The 21,407-nt window shown below is 46.3% G+C and overlaps 2 protein-coding genes across 5 annotated transcripts in view; one reads left to right on the forward strand and one right to left on the reverse strand.

The window, feature by feature from the left end:
- The window catches only part of USP2 (ubiquitin specific peptidase 2), a 292,102-nt gene that overhangs the window by 120,839 nt on the left and 149,856 nt on the right, over window positions 1-21,407 (reverse strand). The window lies entirely within an intron of this gene.
- Window positions 739-20,587, forward strand: LOC137521568 (zinc finger MYM-type protein 1-like). 4 transcript variants are annotated; one of them, XM_068240971.1, is made up of 4 exons: window positions 739-796; window positions 6,132-6,292; window positions 6,531-6,688; window positions 16,435-20,587. In XM_068240971.1, the coding sequence occupies exon 4, from the start codon at window positions 16,437-16,439 to the stop codon at window positions 18,885-18,887; it is 2,451 nt and encodes an 816-aa protein (XP_068097072.1). In that variant the 5' UTR covers window positions 739-796; window positions 6,132-6,292; window positions 6,531-6,688; window positions 16,435-16,436; the 3' UTR covers window positions 18,888-20,587. The 4 variants fall into 4 exon arrangements, with proteins under 4 accessions (XP_068097072.1, XP_068097074.1, XP_068097075.1 ...); XM_068240973.1 differs by having other exon boundaries at window positions 776-1,387; XM_068240974.1 differs by having other exon boundaries at window positions 776-796; window positions 6,135-6,292.

A 21,407-nucleotide genomic window follows, 5' to 3' on the forward strand; every position in this document is an offset into this window, starting at 1 on the left:
GGATCAGAGGGATGGATTGGGGCAGTTAGAAAGCCGGGTGGGGTGGGGAGGGGTGGGGGAGCTGAAGGTCAGAATGTTACCCCCATATGTGAAGTGCAAACTGTGTGGTTCTTAGCTGCCTATATATGTGTTTTTGAGAAAGCAGGCAAGCATGGTTTCAGGCAGGGAACACACTTGACTGTTTTCGCAGGGACGGATCTAGACCAAGTTGCCCCAAGTTGCGCCTGGGGCAAGGTCAGGTTTTGGCGCCTAAACTGCCATTCCCCATCCACATTTTGCCGCCTTTTTAAGAATTCAACAAACTGCGCCTGGGGCAAGAGACCCGCTTGCTCCCCCCTAGATCCGTCCCTGTGTTTTCGTGCTCGTTTTCTGCACAGAAAAACGGAGAACTCATGTTAATCAATGGGCTAGTTCACACTTAATATGTTTTTTGCGCACAGAAAAAAAACTTACATTCTGCATTATAATTCTGCAGATTTTGTCAGTTTTCTCTATGAGTTACATCAGCTGCTGTGAAAAAACATGCATGTTTTCCTGCAAAGAAACACACTTAGTGTGCAGAAAAAGTACGTAGAAAAATGCACGCAGAAAACTGAAAGACAAGTGTGTTGCCTGCCTATGATTCACAGTGGTCTGGATGGCTGAGGGTTAACTTCCTTCTGGGGGAGGGGACATGCCTGGGAGCCACTGGCTGTGCTCTGAGAGCATGGTGTCTGTTTTGTTTTAGGACAATAAAGTTAGAAAAGCAGAAAGGGGAATCTTCCTTCTGGGGAGAAGAGGAGAGAAGGCTGATAAGGTGGGTGAAGAGGAAACTGAAGGGAGAGTCTGCAGGGATAGGAAAGAGATACTTCAGGAGAGGAGAAGACAATCTGGATTCAGGAGAACAGTGAGCCAGACACCCCAGCACCAACACACAGGACTCCAGTCTTCTAACCTGCATGTGGCTGCAGCTCTCCAGATAAGTCTCACACTCACTCCTAAAGGAGAGATCATCCTTGGGCCTTGTCAGCTCCCCACTTACTCATCTGTCCCTGCAACTCTAGTGCACCATTGTTGCCTCAGTGGGACCCAAAGACTTCCTATTCTGAAAACTACACCTTGCCCTGAAAGTTGCATGCAATGATTATTGAAGGTGCGGTGACCAGACGTCCCGCTTTAGCCGGGACGCGTCCCTGACTCGGGGTCCCCTGTCCCAGGCTGCGTCATGTCCCGGGAAACGTCCCGCTTTTAGCCACGGGACGTCCCGGCCTTCAGACTCTGGCCACCGTCCATTGCATGCCGTGCCAGTTCATAGCCCACAGCCCCGCTCCAGCCTGCATAGTAGGTCTACGGGAAGATGGCGTCCGAAGCTCTGTACTTGAGAGCTTGGGGCTGGAGGAAGCCCCCGGTAAGTAGCACTTATTTTATTAAATGTTCCCTGATGACTCCTTTAAATATGTTTGCAGCATATGTTTCCAGTCCGTGGAAACATATGCCTGGGGAAGGGGGGGGGGGGGGACCGAACTGGAGGGGGAAGCAGCCAGGAGGGGGGTGACAGCGGTCGGCGGGGAGGGGAGTTGCCCCCCCTCACCTAGGACTCCCGTCCAGGCTCCCCTCCAGCTATCAGTGCAAAAGTTAATAAAATTAATGTCGGCAGCGAGCAGGAACGCTTACCTTCTCTCCTTGCATGCCATTACTCGCCACTTGACTTCCTGCAATGTCGCCCTCTATACTTCGGAGGGTGGCATTGCAGGAAGTGATGCGGCGAGCGGAGGAAGTAAGAAGAGAAGGTAATCTTCCCCGCTCGCTGCGGACATTACATTTAACAACTTTTTGCACAAATAGCTGGAGGGGCACGGGGGACCCAGGTGAGGGGGGCGACCCTCCTCCCCGCTGACCGCTGTCACCCCCGTCCTGGCTGCTACCCCCTCCAGCATGGCGGCCCCCTCTCTACCCACAGGCTGGGACACAGAAACGGATCTGTTTCTGTGTCCAAAGCTGCCTGTGTAGAGGGGGGTCAATTTTTCTATTGATTTTCACTACCCCTCCATGTATACGGGGTCTGTGAAAATCATGCAAATCCGGACCGTCCGTTCAGATTTTCAAAACAGATCCCCCTGAACGCAGACGAATCCCTTGTGAAACTGAGTGAAGACAGCTGCTATTTTTAACAGTGGTATGCGTGGCTCCATTTTTGATCCAGGCCAAAAAACGTAGCTACGGATACGTTTTTAAAGCATGTGGGAACCTACCCTAAGACAAGATCTTCCTGCGAGAAGAATATTTCCTAAAAACACAGTGCAACTTGATTAAACTTTATTCAGCATAAAATGAGTTCATACTGTGACGTCTAGACTTTTTCTTTATTCTGGCATTCAAGAAAAAGTAAAGTAACTTAAAATTAAAGAAGCACACAGGGTTACAACATGTCACCACTTGTAGGTACTGTTTTCCTACTTCAAACGGGGGGGGGGGGGGGGGGGGGAGGCCCCGGATCTGCCTCATGGTCTGCCCATACATCAAGTGATGTATGGATATCCTAACAACTTGAGAAGAACAGCAGGCCTGTGTAAAAAAAAGTTTGATATGGTAATGGTAATATAAATAAGTGTTCTAAAAAAGATTGTTTTATTTTTTTTTATTTGAATTCAAAGACACAATTTAAAGTGGGACTAAATTCAGAACTTCCTCTCTGCTCTAAAAGATTAGCCACATCATGATAACCTTTAGGGGAAAAAAAATCTTCATTACAGTTTATGGAAAGCCTGAAAAAAAACAACAAAGTTCTACTTGGCTTCTCTTCACTAAAAGCACTAAAAGGGCTAAGCCTATGTTTACACAGGACAGAGAGCTGCTGTGGCACAGCTCACACACAGCTCACAGTTTTGATTTACAACTATTGATAAGACACTCTGACCTAGCTAAACAAGCACACACAACACAGTCCAGTGAATTGATTCAGCACCCACATGTGAAATGAAGACTTTTCATTATGTGCTGTAATAGAGTTTGAGTCCGCTTTAGAATTCCTGGGATTAGGCTTGTCTAGAACCATAATGTTAGGAATCCAGAACACATGAATCAGTGAAATTCCAATGAAGGGTCCCTACTTCACCTACCTCTAGGCTCTGAGGTCCACTGAAGGGTGGACACTACTATAGCTGCTCTGAAACGTTAGTGAAGGATTTATAGGCAGAGACTGTGCTGGGTGTTTGACAGGTCAGTTTTCCCTCATCTATTTATGGAGCGTGTTTCACTCCAGATGAATTTAGTTATGTGAAACGGAAGCTTGTCAATCTAAACTTCACTAATAATATTGACATTGTCTAAAATACTGTACATACAGTATATAGAGTATGTGATAATACAGTAATTTTCACCCTGTTGATGTAGCCAAAGGTGAAACTCAATATTACTCTCTCTCAGCTGACAATCTATTATAAACAGTGGTGGCTCCACGCTGGGGCTTACCCGGGCTCCAGCCCCAGCTGACATGTTGTGAGCCCCTTTGAAAGCCCCCCCTTCCCCGACCCACGTACTTGCAGCCAGGAATGAAGCAGTATGAAGCAAGCACCCATGGAAGGAAAAACAGGAGGATGTGCTAGGACCCGCAGTGTCTCTGCATACTCCGACACTCCAACGTCTTGTATCAGCAGTCAAGTCAGCACCATCCAGTAGTGATAAAGCTCTTTTATTGATAAAACGACATAGCAAGCATTACAGCCACAGCAGCGCTGTTTCGGTCCGCAGACCTTTCTCAAGCTGTATCAGGCATTGTTATACCATCTAGCACTTATACTACGTTTATATAGCTCCCTCCCAAATTGAACACCAATCACAGGCAGAGTCCTTCAGCCAATAAGACTTGCACAGTGGTCAAATGGACCACATAGAGAACTGCCAAACTCAATATGCAAAAATGAGGCATCCCATAATATATAACATGTGTTACTCCTCCCTGCTGAGCGGACCAAAATGTAAACCGCGCATCTATATGCAAAAATATGCGCATATACGCAACTACTCACAGTGAGTAGTTGCGTATATGCGCATATTTTTGCATATAGATGCGCGGTTTACATTTTGGTCCGCTCAGCAGGGAGGAGTAACACATGTTATATATTATGGGATGCCTCATTTTTGCATATTGAGTTTGGCAGTTCTCTATGTGGTCCGTTTGACCACTGTGCAAGTCTTATTGGCTGAAGGACTCTGCCTGTGATTGGTGTTCAATTTGGGAGGGAGCTATATAAACGTAGTATAAGTGCTAGATGGTATAACAATGCCTGATACAGCTTGAGAAAGGCTTGCAGCCAGGATTCAGGAAGGAGGAAAGGGCAGATGGATTCCCAGGCAGACAGTCCAGAGCCACAAGGGCACATTTGTTGCGCTTTAAATTTGTGTGACGTGCCGTCCGTCCGTCCGTCCGTCACATCACACTCACGCTGTGCTCTGCTCAGCCTCAGTGTCATGACTGTCTGAGTGATAGTCTCCCTGTGGCCTGGCCCGCCCACCCAGCTTCCCGTAGCTTGCACTAGTACTACCTGTAACCTGTCACTGCTGCAGACACAACCAACCGACTCCGAGCCAGGCCGAGCCGAGGAGCGAGGACAGCCTGGACAGTAGCAAGGTGGGTACCGGTCCGTGGGTGGGTTGACAAACTTGACATCACACACATGGGCACCAGGACAGTGGTCACAGTGTGGCAGGGGTGGTGTGGTGTGCATCTTGCACGATTCCTATCTGACCCTAAAGCTCTGCCTCCATCTTTTGTAATTGGGGCAGGTAGCCCGCCAGGCGCCAGTCAGAGCCATTTCCATCTGGCTGTGCCTGTGTTGTTTGTGTCCACTGAGCTCCTCCTGACTCCAGACACTGCTGCAGGCGCCATTTTAGGTACTAGTGCTAACTATTACTACAGTATGTATGTCTGTCTGTCTGTCTGTGAGCACCCGCTAACTCATTTTCTCTTCCCCCAGGCCCCCACAACCACTGCTGAGGCCCTTGGCCCCCAGTCCACCACCAGTCAGGCCTGAGCCTTGGGCCTCCAACCCACCACCACCACCAGGGAGGCCTGAGCCTGGGGCCTCCAGCCCACCACCAGGCAGGCCTGAGCCTGGGGCCTCCAGCTCACCACCAGGCAGGCCTGAGCCTGTGGCCTCCAGCCCACCACCAGGCAGGCCTGAGCCTGCCCCTGGGGCCTCCAGCTCACCACCAGCCAGGCCTGAGCCTGGGGTCTCCAGATCACCACCAGGGAGGCCTGAGCCTGCCCAGGGGCCTCCAGCCCACCACCAGCTAGGCCTGAGTCTGGGGCCTCCAGCCCACTACCACCACTAGGCAGGCCTGAGCCTGGAGCCTCCAGCTCACCACCAGGCAGGCCTGAGCCTGCCCTGGGGCCTCCAGCCAGTCCTGAGCCTGGGGCCTCCAGCTCACCACCAGGCAGGCCTGACCCTGCCCTGGGGCGTCCAGCCCACCACCACCACCAGAAGTTTACTATTATCAGAATAGGTCATACATTCCACAGAAGCATATCCTTGGGACATGAGGATTGAGTTTACTATATCCAGGTGTGTATGATTTCACTAGCAGGGGTGTAGCAATAGGGGCTGCAGAGGTAGCGACCACATTGGGGCCCTTGGGCTAGAGGGGCCCAATGAGGCCCTTTCTAAATCAAAGTATAAGCTGTTTATTGGTCCTGTGGTAATAATAATCACTTCTATAGATGCTTTGAATGGTAGCAATCATTAACACACTGTTCCCCATCCCCTTCTTGCACCTCTAATACTGTAGATGACCTTGGCAGGTTTTGTTGCGCCATATCAAGTGTTACCTATAGAGTGCTGGGGGGGGGGGCAATGTAAAACTCGCACCGGGGCCCCGAGGTCCATAGCTACGCCACTGTTCACTAGAGCAGGTGTTACTCCCATAGACTTATAATGGAGATTTGCCGGGACCTGGAGAGTTAGTTTACTATACCAGAATGTTTACTATAATAGAGTTTATCATAACGAGATTATACTGTAATCATTCTACAGCAGCAGCCGGCCTCTGTTTTTTTTTATTTCATTTGGAAGTTTGGAAGCTTACAGTTTCCAGCCTACAACAGGCCCCTGCTTTCCCACAGTTTTTAAAGTTTCCATCCATTTTTGTTACAGCAGGCCAATTGCTGTGGTGTCCCACCAGCCAATCAGCACTCTTATTCTTCTGTGAACACATGCACTGGCTCCCTTCCTCTGCAGCCCAGCAGTCAGCAGAAATATCCTCAAGTCACTGAGCACTCGAAGAACAAGCAGATCGCAGTTATGTGAAGCTTTAGGTAAGATCTGCTTGTTGTGAATAGTTTGATTAATTTCGATCATGTGTGGGAGGGTGTCCTCATGCTCTCTCTCTCTCTCTCTCTCTCTCTCTTTCTGCTCCGCAACCCCCCTTCCCCTTTCCCCGCCCCTCACCTTCACTGCTGACCCCCTCTGCTTGTTTGTAAAACTCCAAGGGGACCAGGAAAAGAGGTTTGCTGTATTCTCATTTTTAAGAATTTCCATCAATTTTTGTTGCAGGCCAATGGTTGTGGTGTCCCACCAGTCCATCAGCACTCTTATTCTTCTGTGAACACATGCACTGGCTCCCTTCCACTGCAGCCCAGCAGTCAGCAGAATTATCCTCAAGTCACTGAGCACTCGTTGAACAAGCAGATTGCAGTTGTGTGAAGCTGTAGGTAAGATCTGCTTGTTGTGAAGAGTTTGATTAATTTTGATCATGTGTGGGAGGGTGTCCTCATGCCCTCTCTCTCTGCTTCCCATTCCCTCCCCCCACCACCTCCTTCACTGCTGACCCCATCTGCTCATTGATTGAAAGTATGTAACATAAAAGGCATTTCATCACTGCCAAAGCTTAGGAATTTTAAAGCTATGTTAACCTCTTGCTGACCATGTCACGCCGATGGGCGTGGACGCGGCGGCAGCCCTAGGACCACCTAACGCTGATTGGCGTAAGGTCCTTGGGGCCTGTTTTGTAGGAGATTGCACGCACATCAGTTCCCCTCCACCTTCAGCCTCCTAGCTGATCACGCTGATTGGTTGGCGGGGGGGGGAGGGGGGAATAAAAATTATAATTTAAAAAAAAAGTACATTTATTCAAAATATAATAAAATAAATATTTACATAAAAATAAACATCTGGGGAGCTATTAGACCCCACCAACAGAGAGCTCTGTTGGTGGGGAGAAAAGGGGGGGGACACTTGTTGTGCTGTGTTGTGCGGCCCTAACACTGCTACTGCCTATAGAGCGCGTCCTCGTGGCTGCAGCTCTGGCGCTTTGAGTCCGCCAGGAGAAAAGCGCTGTATAAGTGTTTGTCTTTGTCTTTTTAAAGCTGCAATGGCCCTTTTTAAGAAAAATGGCCTGGTCTTTAGGGGAGTTTAACACTGCGGTCCTCAAGTGGTTAAGATGACATCTGCTTTTGGGAACAAAAATCTCCTGACCAGGAAGCTGACACTTTTCCCTGTCAGCCATCCTGGCCTTTAATTGCCAGCGTGAATGCCCCAGCATGTTGTCTGTATAATAAGATTTCATGAAGCCCCATATTAGCCATATGTTCCAGCATGTAGCGAATCCACCTTGCAGAAAAAGCCTCTACCTTAACCACTTGAGGACCACAGTCTTTCTACCCCTTAAGGACCGGCCACTTTTTTTCCATTCAGACCACTGCAGCTTTCACGGTTTTTTGCTCGCTCATACAACCTACCACCTAAATGAATTTTGGCTCCTTTTCTTGTCACTAATAAAGCTTTCTTTTGGTGCTATTTGATTGCTCCTGCGATTTTTACTTTTTATTATATTCATCAAAAAAGACATGAATTTTGGCAAAAAAATGATTTTTTTAACTTTCTGTGCTGACAATTTTCAAATAAAGTAAAATTTCTGTATACATGCAGCGCGAAAAATGTGGACAAACATGTTTTTGATTAAAAAAAAACCATTCAGTGTATATTTATTGGTTTGGGTAAAAGTTATAGCGTTTACAAACTATGGTGCAAAAAGTGAATTTTGCCATTTTCAAGCATCTATGACTTTTCTGACCCCCTGTCATGTTTCATGAGGGGCTAGAATTCCAGGATAGTATAAATACCCCCCAAATGACCCCATTTTGGAAAAAAGACATCCCAAAGTATTCACTGAGAGGCATAGTGAGTTCATAGAAGATATTATTTTTTGTCACAAGTAAGCGGAAAATGACACTTTGTGACAAAAAAAAAGAAAAAAAAAAAGAATCCATTTCTTCTAACTTGCGACAAAAAAAAATGAAATCTGCCACGGACTCACCATGCCCCTCTCTGAATACCTTGAAGTGTCTACTTTCCAAAATGGGGTCATTTGTGGGGTGTGTTTACTGTCCTCGCATTTTGGGGGGTGCTAATTTGTAAGCACCCCTGTAAAGCCTAAAGGTGCTCATTGGACTTTGGGCCCCTTAGCGCAGTTAGGCTGCAAAAAAGTGCCACACATGTGGTATTGCCGTACTCAAGAGAAGTAGTAGAATGTGTTTTGGGGTGTATTTTTACACATACCCATGCTGGGTGGGAGAAATATCTCTGTAAATGACAATTTTTTCATTTTTTTTACACACAATTGTCCATTTACAGAGTTATTTCTCCCACCCAGCATGGGTATGTGTAAAAATACACCCCAAAACACATTGTACTACTTCTCCCGAGTACGGCGATACCACATGTGTGGCACTTTTTTGCACCCTAACTGCGCTAAAGGGCCCAAAGTCCAATGAGTACCTTTAGGATTTCACAAGTCATTTTGCGGAATTTGATTTCCAGACTACTCCTCACGGTTTAGGGCCCCTAAAATGCCAGGGCAGTATAGGAACCCCACAAATGACCCCATTTTAGAAAGAAGACACCCCAAGGTATTCCGTTAGGAGTATGGTGAGTTCATAGAAGATTTTATTTTTTGTCAAAAGTTAGCGGAAAATTGATTTTTATTGTTTTTTTCACAAAGTGTCATTTTCCACTAACTTGTGACAAAAAATAAAATCTTCTATAAACTCACCATACTACTAATGGAATACCTTGGGGTGTCTTCTTTCTAAAATGGGGTCATTTGTGGGGTTCCTATACTGCCCTGGCATTTTAGGGGCCCTAAACCGTGAGGAGTAGTCTGGAAATCAAATTCCGCAAAATGACCTGTGAAATCCTAAAGGTACTCATTGGACTTTGGGCCCTTTAGCGCAGTTAGGGTGCAAAAAAGTGCCACACATGTGGTATCGCCGTACTCGGGAGAAGTAGTACAATGTGTTTTGGGGTGTATTTTTACACATACCCATGCTGGGTGGGAGAAATAACTCTGTAAATGGACAATTGTGTGTAAAAAAATCAAAAGATTGTCATTTACAGAGGTATTTCTCCCACCCAGCATGGGTATGTGTAAAAATACACCCCAAAACACATTGTACTACTTCTCCCGAGTATGGCAATACCACATGTGTGGCACTTTTTTGCACCCTAACTGCGCTAAAGGGCCCAAAGTCCAATGAGTACCTTTAGGATTTCACAGGTCATTTTGCGGAATTTGATTTCCAGACTACTCCTCACGGTTTAGGGCCCCTAAAATGCCAGTTCAGTATAGGAACCCCACAAATGACCCCATTTTAGAAAGAAGACACCCCAAGGTATTCCGTTAGGAGTATGGTGAGTTCATAGAAGATTTTATTTTTTGTCAAAAGTTAGTGGAAAATGACACTTTGTGAAAAAAACAATAAAAATCAATTTTCTGCTAACTTTTGACAAAAAATAAAATCTTCTATGAACTCACCATACTCCTAACGGAATACCTTTGGGTGTCTTCTTTCTAGAATGGGGTCATTTGTGGGGTTACTATACTGCCCTGGCATTTTAGGGGCCCTAAACCGTGAGGAGTAGTCTTGAAACCAAATGTCGCAAAATGACCTGTGAAATCCTAAAGGTACTCATTGGACTTTGGGCCCCTTAGCGTACTTAGGGTGTAAAAAAGTGCCACACATGTGGTACCGCCGTACTCAGGAGAAGTAGTATAATGTGTTTTGGGGTGTATTTTTACACATACCCATGCTAAGTGGGAGAAATATCTCTGTAAATGACAATTGTTTGATTTGTTTTACACACAATTGACCATTTACATAGAAATTTCTCCCACCCAGCATGGGTATGTGTAAAAATACACCCCAAAACACATTATACTACTTTTCCTGAGTACGGCGGTACCACATGTGTGACACTTTTTTGCAGCCTAGGTGCGCTAAGGGGCCCAACGTCCTATTCACGGGTCATTTTGAGGCATTTGTTTTCTAGACTACTCCTCGCGGTTTAGGGCCCCTAAAATGCCAGGGCAGTATAGGAACCCCACAAGTGACCCCATTTTAGAAAGAAGACACCCCAAGGTATTCCGTTAGGTGTATGGCGAGTTCATAGAAGATTTTATTTTTTGTCACAAGTTAGTGAAAAATGACACTTTGTGAAAAAAAACCAATAAAAATCAATTTCCGCTAACTTTTGACAAAAAATAAAATCTTCTATGAACTCGTCATACACCTAACAGAATACCTTGGGGTGTCTTTTTTTCTAAAATGGTGTCACTTGTGGGGTTCCTATACCGCCCTGGCATTTTACGGGCCCAAAACCGTGAGTAGTCTGGAAACCAAATGTCTCAAAATGACTGTTCAGGGGTATAAGCATCTGCAAATTTTGATGACAGGTGGTCTATGAGGGGGCGAATTTTGTGGAACCGGTCATAAGCAGGGTGGCCTTTTAGATGACAGGTTGTATTGGGCCTGATCTGATGGATAGGAGTGCTAGGGGGGTGACAGGAGGTGATTGATGGGTGTCTCAGGGGGTGGTTAGAGGGGAAAATAGATGCAATCAATGCACTGGGGAGGTGATTGGAAGGGGGTCTGAGGGGGATCTGAGGGTTTGGCCGAGTGATCAGGAGTCCACACGGGGCAAATTAGGGCCTGATCTGATGGGTAGGTGTGCTAGGGGGTGACAGGAGGTGATTGATGGGTGTCTCAAGGTGTGATTAGAGGGGGGAATAGATGCAAGCAATGCACTGGCGAGGTGATCAGGGCTGGGGTCTGAGGGCATTCTGAGGGTGTGGGCGGGTGATTGAGTGCCCTAGGGGCAGATAGGGGTCTAATCTGATAGGTAGCAGTGACAGGGGGTGATTGATGGGTAATTAGTGGGTGTTTAGGGTAGAGAACAGATGTGAACACTGCACTTGGGAGGTGATCGGACGTCGGATCTGCGGGCGATCTATTGGTGTGGGTGGGTGATCAGATTGCCCGCAAGGGGCAGGTTAGGGGCTGATTGATGGGTGGCAGTGACAGCGGATGATTGATGGGTGGCAGTGACAGGGGGTGATTGATGGGTGATTGACAGGTGATTGACAGGTGATCAGTGGGTTATTACAGGGAAGGACAGATGTAAATAATGCCCTGGCGAATTGATAAGGGGGGGTCTGAGGGCAATCTGAGCGTGTAGGCGGGTGATTGGGTGCCCGCAAGGGGCAGATTAGGGTCTGATCTGATGGGTAACAGTGACAGGTGGTGATAGGGGGTGATTGATGGGTAATTAGTGGGTGTTTAGAGGAGAGAATAGATGGAAACACTGCGCTTGGGTGGTGATCTGATGTCGGATCTGCGGGCGATCTATTGGTGTGGGTGGGTGATCAGTTTGCCCGCAAGGGGCAGGTTAGGGGCTGATTGATGGGTGGCAGTGACAGGGGTGATTGATGGGTGGCAGTGACAGGGGGTGATTGACAGGTGATTGACAGGTGATCAGTGGGTTATTACAGGGAAGGACAGATGTAAATAATGCCCTGGCGAATTGATAAGGGGGGGTCTGAGGGCAATCTGAGCGTGTAGGCGGGTAATTGGGTGCCCGCAAGGGGCAGATTAGGGTCTGATCTGATGGGTAACAGTGACAGGTGGTGATAGGGGGTGATTGATGGGTAATTAGTGGGTGTTTAGAGGAGAGAATAGATGGAAACACTGCGCTTGGGTGGTGATCTGATGTCGGATCTGCGGGCGATCTATTGGTGTGGGTGGGTGATCAGTTTGCCCGCAAGGGGCAGGTTAGGGGCTGATTGATGGGTGGCAGTGACAGGGGTGATTGATGGGTGGCAGTGACAGGGGGTGATTGACAGGTGATTGACAGGTGATCAGTGGGTTATTACAGGGAAGGACAGATGTAAATAATGCCCTGGCGAATTGATAAGGGGGGGTCTGAGGGCAATCTGAGCGTGTAGGCGGGTGATTGGGTGCCCGCAAGGGGCAGATTAGGGTCTGATCTGATGGGTAACAGTGACAGGTGGTGATAGGGGGTGATTGATGGGTAATTAGTGGGTGTTTAGAGGAGAGAATAGATGGAAACACTGCGCTTGGGTGGTGATCTGATGTCGGATCTGCGGGCGATCTATTGGTGTGGGTGGGTGATCAGTTTGCCTGCAAGGGCGGGTTAGGGGCTGATTGTTGGGTGGTAGTGACAGGGGTTGATTGATGGGTGATAGGTGATTGGCAGGTGATTGACAGGTGATCAGTGGGTTATTACAGGGAAGGACAGATGTAATTAATGCACTGGTGAATTGATAAGGTGGGGGGGGGGGTCTGAGGGCAATCTGAGCGTGTGGGCGGGTGATTGGGTGCCCGCAAGGGGCAGCTTAGGGTCTGATCTGATAGGTAACAGTGACAGGTGGTGATAGGGGGTGATTGATGGGTGATTGATGGGTAATTAGTGGGTGTTTAGAGAAGATAACAGATGTAAACAATACATTTGGGAGGTAATCTGACGGCGGGTTTGCGGGCGATCTAATGGTGTGGGTGGGTGATCAGATTGCCCGCAAGGGGCAGGTTAGGGGCTGATTGATGGGTGGCAGTGACAGGGGGTGATTGATGGGTGATAGGTGATTGGCAGGTGATTGACAGGTGATCAGTGGGTTATTACAGGGAAGAACAGATGTAATTAATGCACTGGCGAATTGATAAGGGGGGGTCAGAGGGCAATCTGAGCGTGTTGGCGGGTGATTGGGTGCCCGCAAGGGGCAGATTAGGGTCTGATCTGATAGGTAAAAGTGACAGGTGGTGATAGGGGGTGATTGATGGGTGATTGATGGGTAATTAGTGGGTGTTTAGAGGAGAGAATAGATGTAAACAATGGATTTGGGAGGTGATCTGATGTCGGATCTGCGGGCGATCTATTGGTGTGGGTGGGTGATCAGATTGCCCGCAAGGGGCAGGTTAGGGGCTGATTGTTGGGTGGCAGTGACAGGGGGTGATTGATGGGTGATTGATGGGTGATTGACGGGTGATTGACAGGTTATCAGGGAAGATAGATGCATACAGTACACAGGGGGGGGGGGTCTGGGGGGGGGTCTGGGGAGAATCTGAGGGGTGGGGGGGTGATCAGGAGGGGGCAGGGGGGGGGAATAAAAAAAAAATAGCGTTGACAGATAGTGACAGGGAGTGATTGATGGGTTATTAGGGGGGTGATTGGGTGCAAACAGGGGTCTGGGGGGTGGGCAGGGGGGGGTCTGAGGGGTGCTGTGGGCGATCAGTGGGCGGGGGGGGCAGATCAGTGTGTTTGGGTGCAGACTAGGGTGGCTGCAGCCTGCCCTGGTGGTCCCTCGGACACTGGGATCACCAGGGCAGGAGGCAGCCTGTATAATACACTTTGTATACATTACAAAGTGTATTATACACTTTGTAGCGGCGATCGCGGGGTTAACATCCCGGCGGCGCTTCCGTATGGCCGGCGGGATGTTACGGCGGGTGGGCGGAGCCAGTTGCCGGGGGAAGCGCGCGTCATCAATGACGCGATCGCTCCCCCGGCATGCCTAAAGGACGCGCCGCCTGAAGGCGTATTGTGGTCCTTTAGGCGTCCACTTTGCCGCCGCCCATGGGCTGTGGGCGGTCGGCAAGTGGTTAATCTGATAGGGAAAAGGCCAGGGCCATTTTCTACAAGGGGGCAGATCTATGCACCTGTACCCAGCTGATATGGGGCTCCAGTGAATCTTATGAAACTGACAATGTGTTGGGACAGTCTAACTTTTAAGCATTAGCGTACCTCTATGATTTTTTTTTTCTCCCTTTATGTACACCACAGATACATTTTAACTGAACTTAGGATATAGCTGTAGACTAAAGGGGCCCATACACTGGTTGATTTCTATAGAATCGATCAACCGATCAGAAATCGATTCTTTCAAATCTATCGATCGATTTGTGGCCGATTTCTATCAATTTCAATGGATTTGAGCTATCTGACAGGATGATCTAGGTCGATCTGCTGCTGGTAGCAGATCCATGGCCCATAGAGTTGCATTGGATCTAATGGTCCAATAATGCATTTAGATAGATTTCCAAAAGATTTAATTCTGAAATCTATTGGAAATCTATTAGTGTGTGGCACACATCAGATGGATTCCTGTCAGATTCAACGTGACAGGCATCTGACAGAAATCTATGTGATGGTCGAATCTGCTGCAAATCTATAAGTGTATGGCCACCTTAACTGTTAAAAGACAAATGTAGCAAGAGGGATATGGATACTGCCATATTTATTTCCTTTTTAGCAATACCAGTTGCCTGGCAGCCCTGCTGACCCTCTGCCTGTAATATTTTTAGCTATAGACATTGAAACAAGCATATGCAGAAGATCAGGCGTTTATGACATTGTCAGATCTGACAAGATTAGCTGCATGTTTGTCTCTGGTGTGACTCAGACGCTATCGCAGCAAAATAGATCAGTAAGGCTGCCAGGCAACAGGTATTGTTTAAAAGGAAATAAAGATGGCAGCCTCTGTAGCTTTATCATGTCAGTTCTCCTATAAGTATAAATTCGACGAGTCCTTGGTGAGAGTACTTGTGGTAAGTGCAGACAGGGACAAAGAACATCGATCTGAACTTAGGCAATGTAACTGTGGGTGTATGGAAGAGTGATGTGTAGGTACTCTGCAGGGGAATGAGGGGATTCTTCCTCTATTACACATTCTTCAAGCACAATCTGAACATGGATCAAGGGACATGGAAGAAGGCACTGGGTAAGCTATCAGTGGTACGCGACGAGGGATCAACACGCCAATAGTGAGTATAAGACCCAGATGTAGAGCCAGGTATATAGGTAGCCAGATGTGTAGCCAGGTATATAGGTAGCCAAATGTGTAGCCAGGTTTTTAGGTAGCCAGATGTATAGGGAGCCAGATGTATAAGTAGCCAGATGTATAAGGAGCCAGATGTAAGGGTAGTCAGGTGTGTAGCCAGTTATAGGTAGGCAGATGTGTCGTCCCCCCTCCCGATTCCCTGCTCCCCCCCGTCTGAAGCCCTTTGAAGTCAACTCACCTGAGGCTCTCTCCTGCGGCAGCAACAGCACTTCCTCCTCCATCGCCAAAGTCTCGTTCTCTGTGTAGTTACATTACGAGGCTTGGTGACGTCACCAAGCCTTGTAATGTAACTACACAGACTGGGAATTCGGCGATGGAGGAGGAAGTGCTGCTGCCGCCGCAAGAGAGAGCCCTTGGGTGAGTAGACTTCAAAGGGCTTCAGATCGGGGGGGTTGAAGAAGAGGGGATCGGGAGAGAGGGGGAGGAGATGGGAGGAGGGAGAGAGGCCACCCACAGCCCGCCCGCATAGAAGGGGACTCCCCCATAGAGGGGGGAGCCCCCGTCCGGCCACCAGCCTACACAGAAGGGGGACACCTCCCTCACAGAAGGGGAAGCCCCTGCCCGGCTACCAGCCCACACAGAAGGGGGATAACTCCCGCACAGAAGGGGAAGCCCCTGCCTGGCCACCAGCCCGCACAGAAGGGGGACACCTCCTGCACAGAAGGGGGAGCCCCGGCCACACGCCCACATAGAAGGGACCCCCCTGCCCGCCGCATTGCAGGGGGAGCCCCCGCCAGCCCTGCAGAACTCTGATCCGCTGCCCGGGGATTCCCTAGGGTGGCTGGATGCTTGTTCTGCACACTGTGGGTAGCACAGATCGCTACCCACAGCATGCTGACAGGCATCCGGCCATCCTATGGAATCCCTCTGATGAGGGAAAAGTGAAGCCGGCGGGGCTGACAAACAGGAAATCTCTCTGGTGGTATTGACGAGCCTGGCTCGTCAATACCACTTTCAGCATGTTTATGCTGAATACCGCTAGGAAGGTTAATAAATTTCAGGGCTTGAAATGCTTGATCCATGGAAATAATTAAATCAGTTGCTAAAAATACCTTCAAAGTGATAAAGCTCCACTTCTTTGCCTGTCCCAGCCAATCATAGTGTCCAGCAGTTGAACATTTTTGGAAGATGCACACTATCACTGTCTGGGCCATGCAAGGTGATAGGATCACTGCTGTGTAAACATTTTTTGGAGGATTGGGAAAATAGAAGTATAAGTAGATGCCTGATTAGTGCCGAAACTATTTAACATAATTTTCATCATTGCAGATATGGATATTCGTGGATTTTTCACCAAAAAACGCAAAGTTTGTGCAGTAGAACCTGAATGCAGTGTGTCGCAGCTGTCCCATACAGAATCAAGTGAAATTACTGCAGACAGTGAAACCAGCTCAGATGTAGCCCACATCCCAGAATGGGAAAACAGTGACAATGATAGCATTGCCACACTTGAATCTGATAGTGAGACATCTACTGTAGAAGGAGGCGATACAAGCCAGGAAATTGTTGAAGTATGCAGGGACAGAATCCATGTGCAAAGGCCTCCTGGTCCAACAGACATTAGCCAGACTAGAGACACCATACCTGCCCAACCAAAACTTAACGCATTCCCTCTAAAAAAATTTGGTCAACAACATAGAGCCTTTAATCCTAACTGGTACTCAACTTTTCGCTGGATTGAATATTCTCAATCTGAGGATGCAGTGTACTGCTTCCCATGCAGGCATTTCCCTCAGCCAAATAAATCCACCAGTGCTTTTGTCCGACTTGGCTTCCAGAACTGGGAAAAAGCTATAGGAAAAGATGGATCACTGACTATACATAACAGTGCAGAAGCTCATAAAGCCAGTCATGTAGCCTGGTGTGAGTTCCAGATACGCACAACAGATGGACGTACTTTAAATACAATGCTTGGTGAAGAACACTGTATACTTGTAGCAGAAAACCGACACTATATAAAAACAATATGTGACATTTTGAGATTAACAGCAAGTCAGAGCATTGCACAAAGAGGCCGCCGAGAAGATGAAACAAGCTTGAATCGGGAAAATTTTATTGAAATTCTTCACCTTGTTGCAAGACATGATGACATTGTAAAGAAAAAATTGGCAGGTGCAAGAAATGCAAGATATACACAACACAGCATTCAAGCTGAGCTTATTAACATTATGGCCAGATTAGTAAGACAAGAAATCACCGAAGAAATTTCTCATGCTGGCGTCTTTTCAATACAGGTTGTCGAATCAAAGGATATTTCCAAAACCGCGCAGCTATCTTTTGTAATGCGTTATGTTTATAATGATAAAATACATGAAGAATTTCTTGGTTTTCATCAAGCTCAAGGCCTGGATGCCCATTCTTTAACCAGCACAATAATACAGGTGCTTGCTGACCTTACCATAGATATAAAGACATGCATAGGGCAGTGCTATGATGGTGCAAGTGTCATGAGTGGAGATGCAGCAGGAGTTCAAAAAAAAATGTGCGAGCAGTGCCCAAGAGCTCTATATGTACACTGCTACAGCCACAGACTGAACCTTGTGATTGTGGACATTGTAAAAAATATTGAAATGGCCGATGAGTTTTTCTCCCTACTACAGAATTTATATACATTCATTAGTGGTTCAGCTGTACATGCCTATTTCATGGAAATGCAAAATGAAATGATGCCAGGAACAGTCCCAATAGAACTGAAGCGGTTATCAGATACGAGGTTGATTTGTCAATATGCTGCATGTAAGAGCATTCATAAGGCCATACTACCTATTCTGGAAACCCTACAACATTATGAGCAAGATCACAGCAATGCTTCTCGTAGGCTTCAGGCAAAGGCACTTCTAAATGCAATGGATAGCAAATTTGCAATTTGCCTTATAATGTTTCTGGGGATTCTTAAAAGAACCAGTATTGTTGCAAAGGCATTAGAAGCTTCAGATCTTCAAATTTCATGCGCTATCCAACTTCTACAAAGCTTGCAAGAAGAATTTAGTGAAGCAAGAGACAATAGTGAATCTGAAGACGGCATGTGGTCTAGGTTGTGGAAAGAAGCTGAAAAGTTCATTCAGGATAACAGTTTGCCTCAACCAATTGAGATTGCTCGTATCAGAAGACGACCAATAACTCACCAAGACACAATCATTATGACTACATCAGGGCAGAGGATGGTGTCACAAAGCAAAAAAGATTTCCGAAAACACCTTTTTTTGCCAACTGTAGAACGAATCATCACTGAGCTTAATAGGCGATTTGACAATGCCAATTGTGCTATATTAAAATCCATCGAAGCATTAACACCTAGAAGGGACACATTTTTGCAAGAAGAGGTTATTCTCCCAATGGCACTTCACTATGGCTCAGATACAAAAGATCTTTCAGCAGAACTTCATGCAGCAAAAAGGCTTCTGGAAAGGAATTCCATTGAAGACATGACCAACATTCATGATCTTTTTACTTTCCTGACTCCATATACAGATGCTTTTTTTGAATTGCATAAACTAATTCTTATTGCACTTACTCTTCCTGTTATGCCAGCTGGATGTGAACATTCTTTTAGCAAGCTGAAAACAATTAAAACATATCTTCGAAATAGAATGGCTAACGAGAGGTTGAGCAGCCTGGCTGTCCTTGCCATGAATGGCAACCGCACAGAAGAGCTGGACTTGGACAGAGTTGTGGACATATTGGCTAAAATTCATCAGAACAGAACAATCGTCCTGGTTTAAGTAAGGGCTGGTGCACACCAAGAGTGCTTCTGAGCGCTTTGAAAAACGCCAGCACTTTGAAAAGCGCTTGGCTAATGTATTTGAATGGGATGGACCACACTAGAGCGATGTGATTTTCTCCCAAACGCAAATGCGGGTCCTACAGCATTTCTGCGCTTTTGAGGCGATTCAGCCTCAATGTTACGTATGGCAAAGTGGAAAATCGCTCTGAAAAGAACTTGAACAGAGCGATTTTCCAAGCGTTTTTGTTAAAGAAGCTGTTTAGTTCCAGCTCTACTGGAACAAAAAATAAAAAATTCTACACCAAAACACTCCAAAAATCACTAGGCATGATTAGAAAATCACTAGGCACATGCCTAGAATCGCTCTGAAAAACCACTTCAAAAAGCGCTGAACGTTTGCGATTATGCTAGCGCTTTTTGGTGTGCACTGTCCCTTTTTGTTGTTGTGGAATGGTGCACTACTGGCATAGCAGAAACTGCTGTGGGCCTGCGGCTAAGCAGCCTGGAAAAAGGAAGTAGTCAAAACAAGACCATTTTTTTTAATATTACACTTTCAGAGTATCAGATCTGTACATAATTTGGCAATCCACTTTGTATGTGAATCTTTAGTTGTTGCGCAAGTCTAAACGTTTTAGCTTATATTCCTACTATGTTTGCCAATTATTCTGTAAGTCTGAAATTATCACAGCCTGCAGCGTGGATATGCCGATGCTGTAGGAAGTGACTGTCTGGTAAAGGGGCAGCAAATTAGGTGCGATAAAAGTTAGTTATGTAACTAACACTGTTCCCAAAAAAGGGAATTGGTGGGTTAATTGGTAAGTTAGGTTATGATGTGGTCTCTTGATATGAGAAGAGATACATGCAGTCAGGTCCTTAAATATTGGGACATCAACACAAATTTTTAGTTCTATAGACAACCACAATGGATTTGAAATGAAACTAACATGATGTCCTTTAACTGCAGACGGTCAGCTTTAATTTGAGGGTATTTACATCCAAATCAGGTGAACGGTGTAGGAATGGGGGGCTTAAGCATGTGGGTGCTCAAAAAAGGTTAAGTTTAACTTAAACTAAAAGGTTAAAGAGACACTGAAGTGAAAAAAAATGATATAATGAATTGGTTGTGTACTATGAATAATTAGTAGAAGATTAGCAGCAAAGAAAATATTCTCATATTTTTATTTTCAAGTAGTGTTTTTTCTAACATTGCATCATTCTCTAATATGTGCAGATTACACAACACTCAGCATTCAAATTGATTCTTTCAGAGCAGTCTGTGAACTAATGAACTCTCCTCTGCCAGAGGAAAAGTAAATAGTTAACTAACAGTTGAGATAATAAAAATCAGAAAACAGCCCTCTCCACCACTTTTGAAAGTCGTGGAGATAATGGCTTTTTTGTATAGAGATAACAACTGGAGTTTCTTAACTCTTCCTGTACTGGAAACAATTAGACTGATGTATCTGATCTTAATGTTTTATTTCTTAGCTGTACTACACATATAAATCATAATATCATAGTTTTTTTTCGCTTCAGTGTCTCTTTAAGTCCACTTCATGTGTGCATATACTGTATGACCTTCCAGTGTCCCTCATTATGATCAGTTATGACCTAGCTGAAGGTTGCAAATTTTCGCAAACTAAATAGAAAATTGTTGTTACCAAATCCAGTCTAGGTTTGCTGGTTCTCCAGCTTAAAGGGAAGGTCCAAGCAAAAAAAAAAAAATGAGTTTCACTTACCTGGGGCTTCTACCAGCCCCATGCAGCCATCCTGTGCCCTCATAGTCACTCACTGCTGCTCCAGTCCCCCGCTGGGAGCTTTCTGACCTCGGAGGTCAGGGCCGAATTGCGTACATTTTTACACATTCCCGCTAGTGCAGGAACATTAACGCATACATTTTTACGTGTTAGTGGTGCAACGCGTACATTTTTGTTCCTGCACTAGCTGGAATGCGTAAAAATGTATGCAATGTGGCCCTGACCTCCGAGGTCAGAAAGCTGCCAGCGGGGAACTGGAGCAGCAGTGAGTGACTACGAGGGCACAGGATGGCTACATGGGGCTGGTAGAAGCACCAGGTAAGTAAAACTCATTTATTTTTTTTTGCTTGAACCTTCCCTTTAATAAACCATCCCCTGTAATATTTGTTGTATCTGCAGAGTTATAAAATAGCCCAGTCAAAGTAGTTAAGTATTTTTGTGAAATAACAGTTGCAGTGTGACCATGAAATTTCAGAATTTCTCGTAATAGAGGTTTCTGATGTAAAACCTGCATGTAAGGATGAGCTCACCTTTATGCATTGTATAATTTCTGCACTACAATGCGGGCGTAATGCAAAAAACACTCTACACATTATATCCTGGATGTTATTTTTATACCATACAAATTGCTATGTAACATGCATATAATTGCATACACTATCCAGCAACGTAGTGTAGAAAGTGCTTTTGAATAACATGGTCTGTTACAATGCAGAGATAAGTACATGCCCATACAATTATATGGGCCGTGCATTCAGATG

This window comes from Hyperolius riggenbachi, chromosome 6, assembly GCF_040937935.1.
Source record: "Hyperolius riggenbachi isolate aHypRig1 chromosome 6, aHypRig1.pri, whole genome shotgun sequence".
In the NCBI taxonomy this organism is placed as follows: Eukaryota; Metazoa; Chordata; class Amphibia; order Anura; family Hyperoliidae; genus Hyperolius; species Hyperolius riggenbachi.

What these genes read in the sequence shown, in the direction of transcription:
- LOC137521568 (XM_068240971.1), top strand. Translation starts at nt 16,437, where the DNA reads ATGGATATTCGTGGATTTTTCACCAAAAAACGCAAAGTTTGTGCAGTA.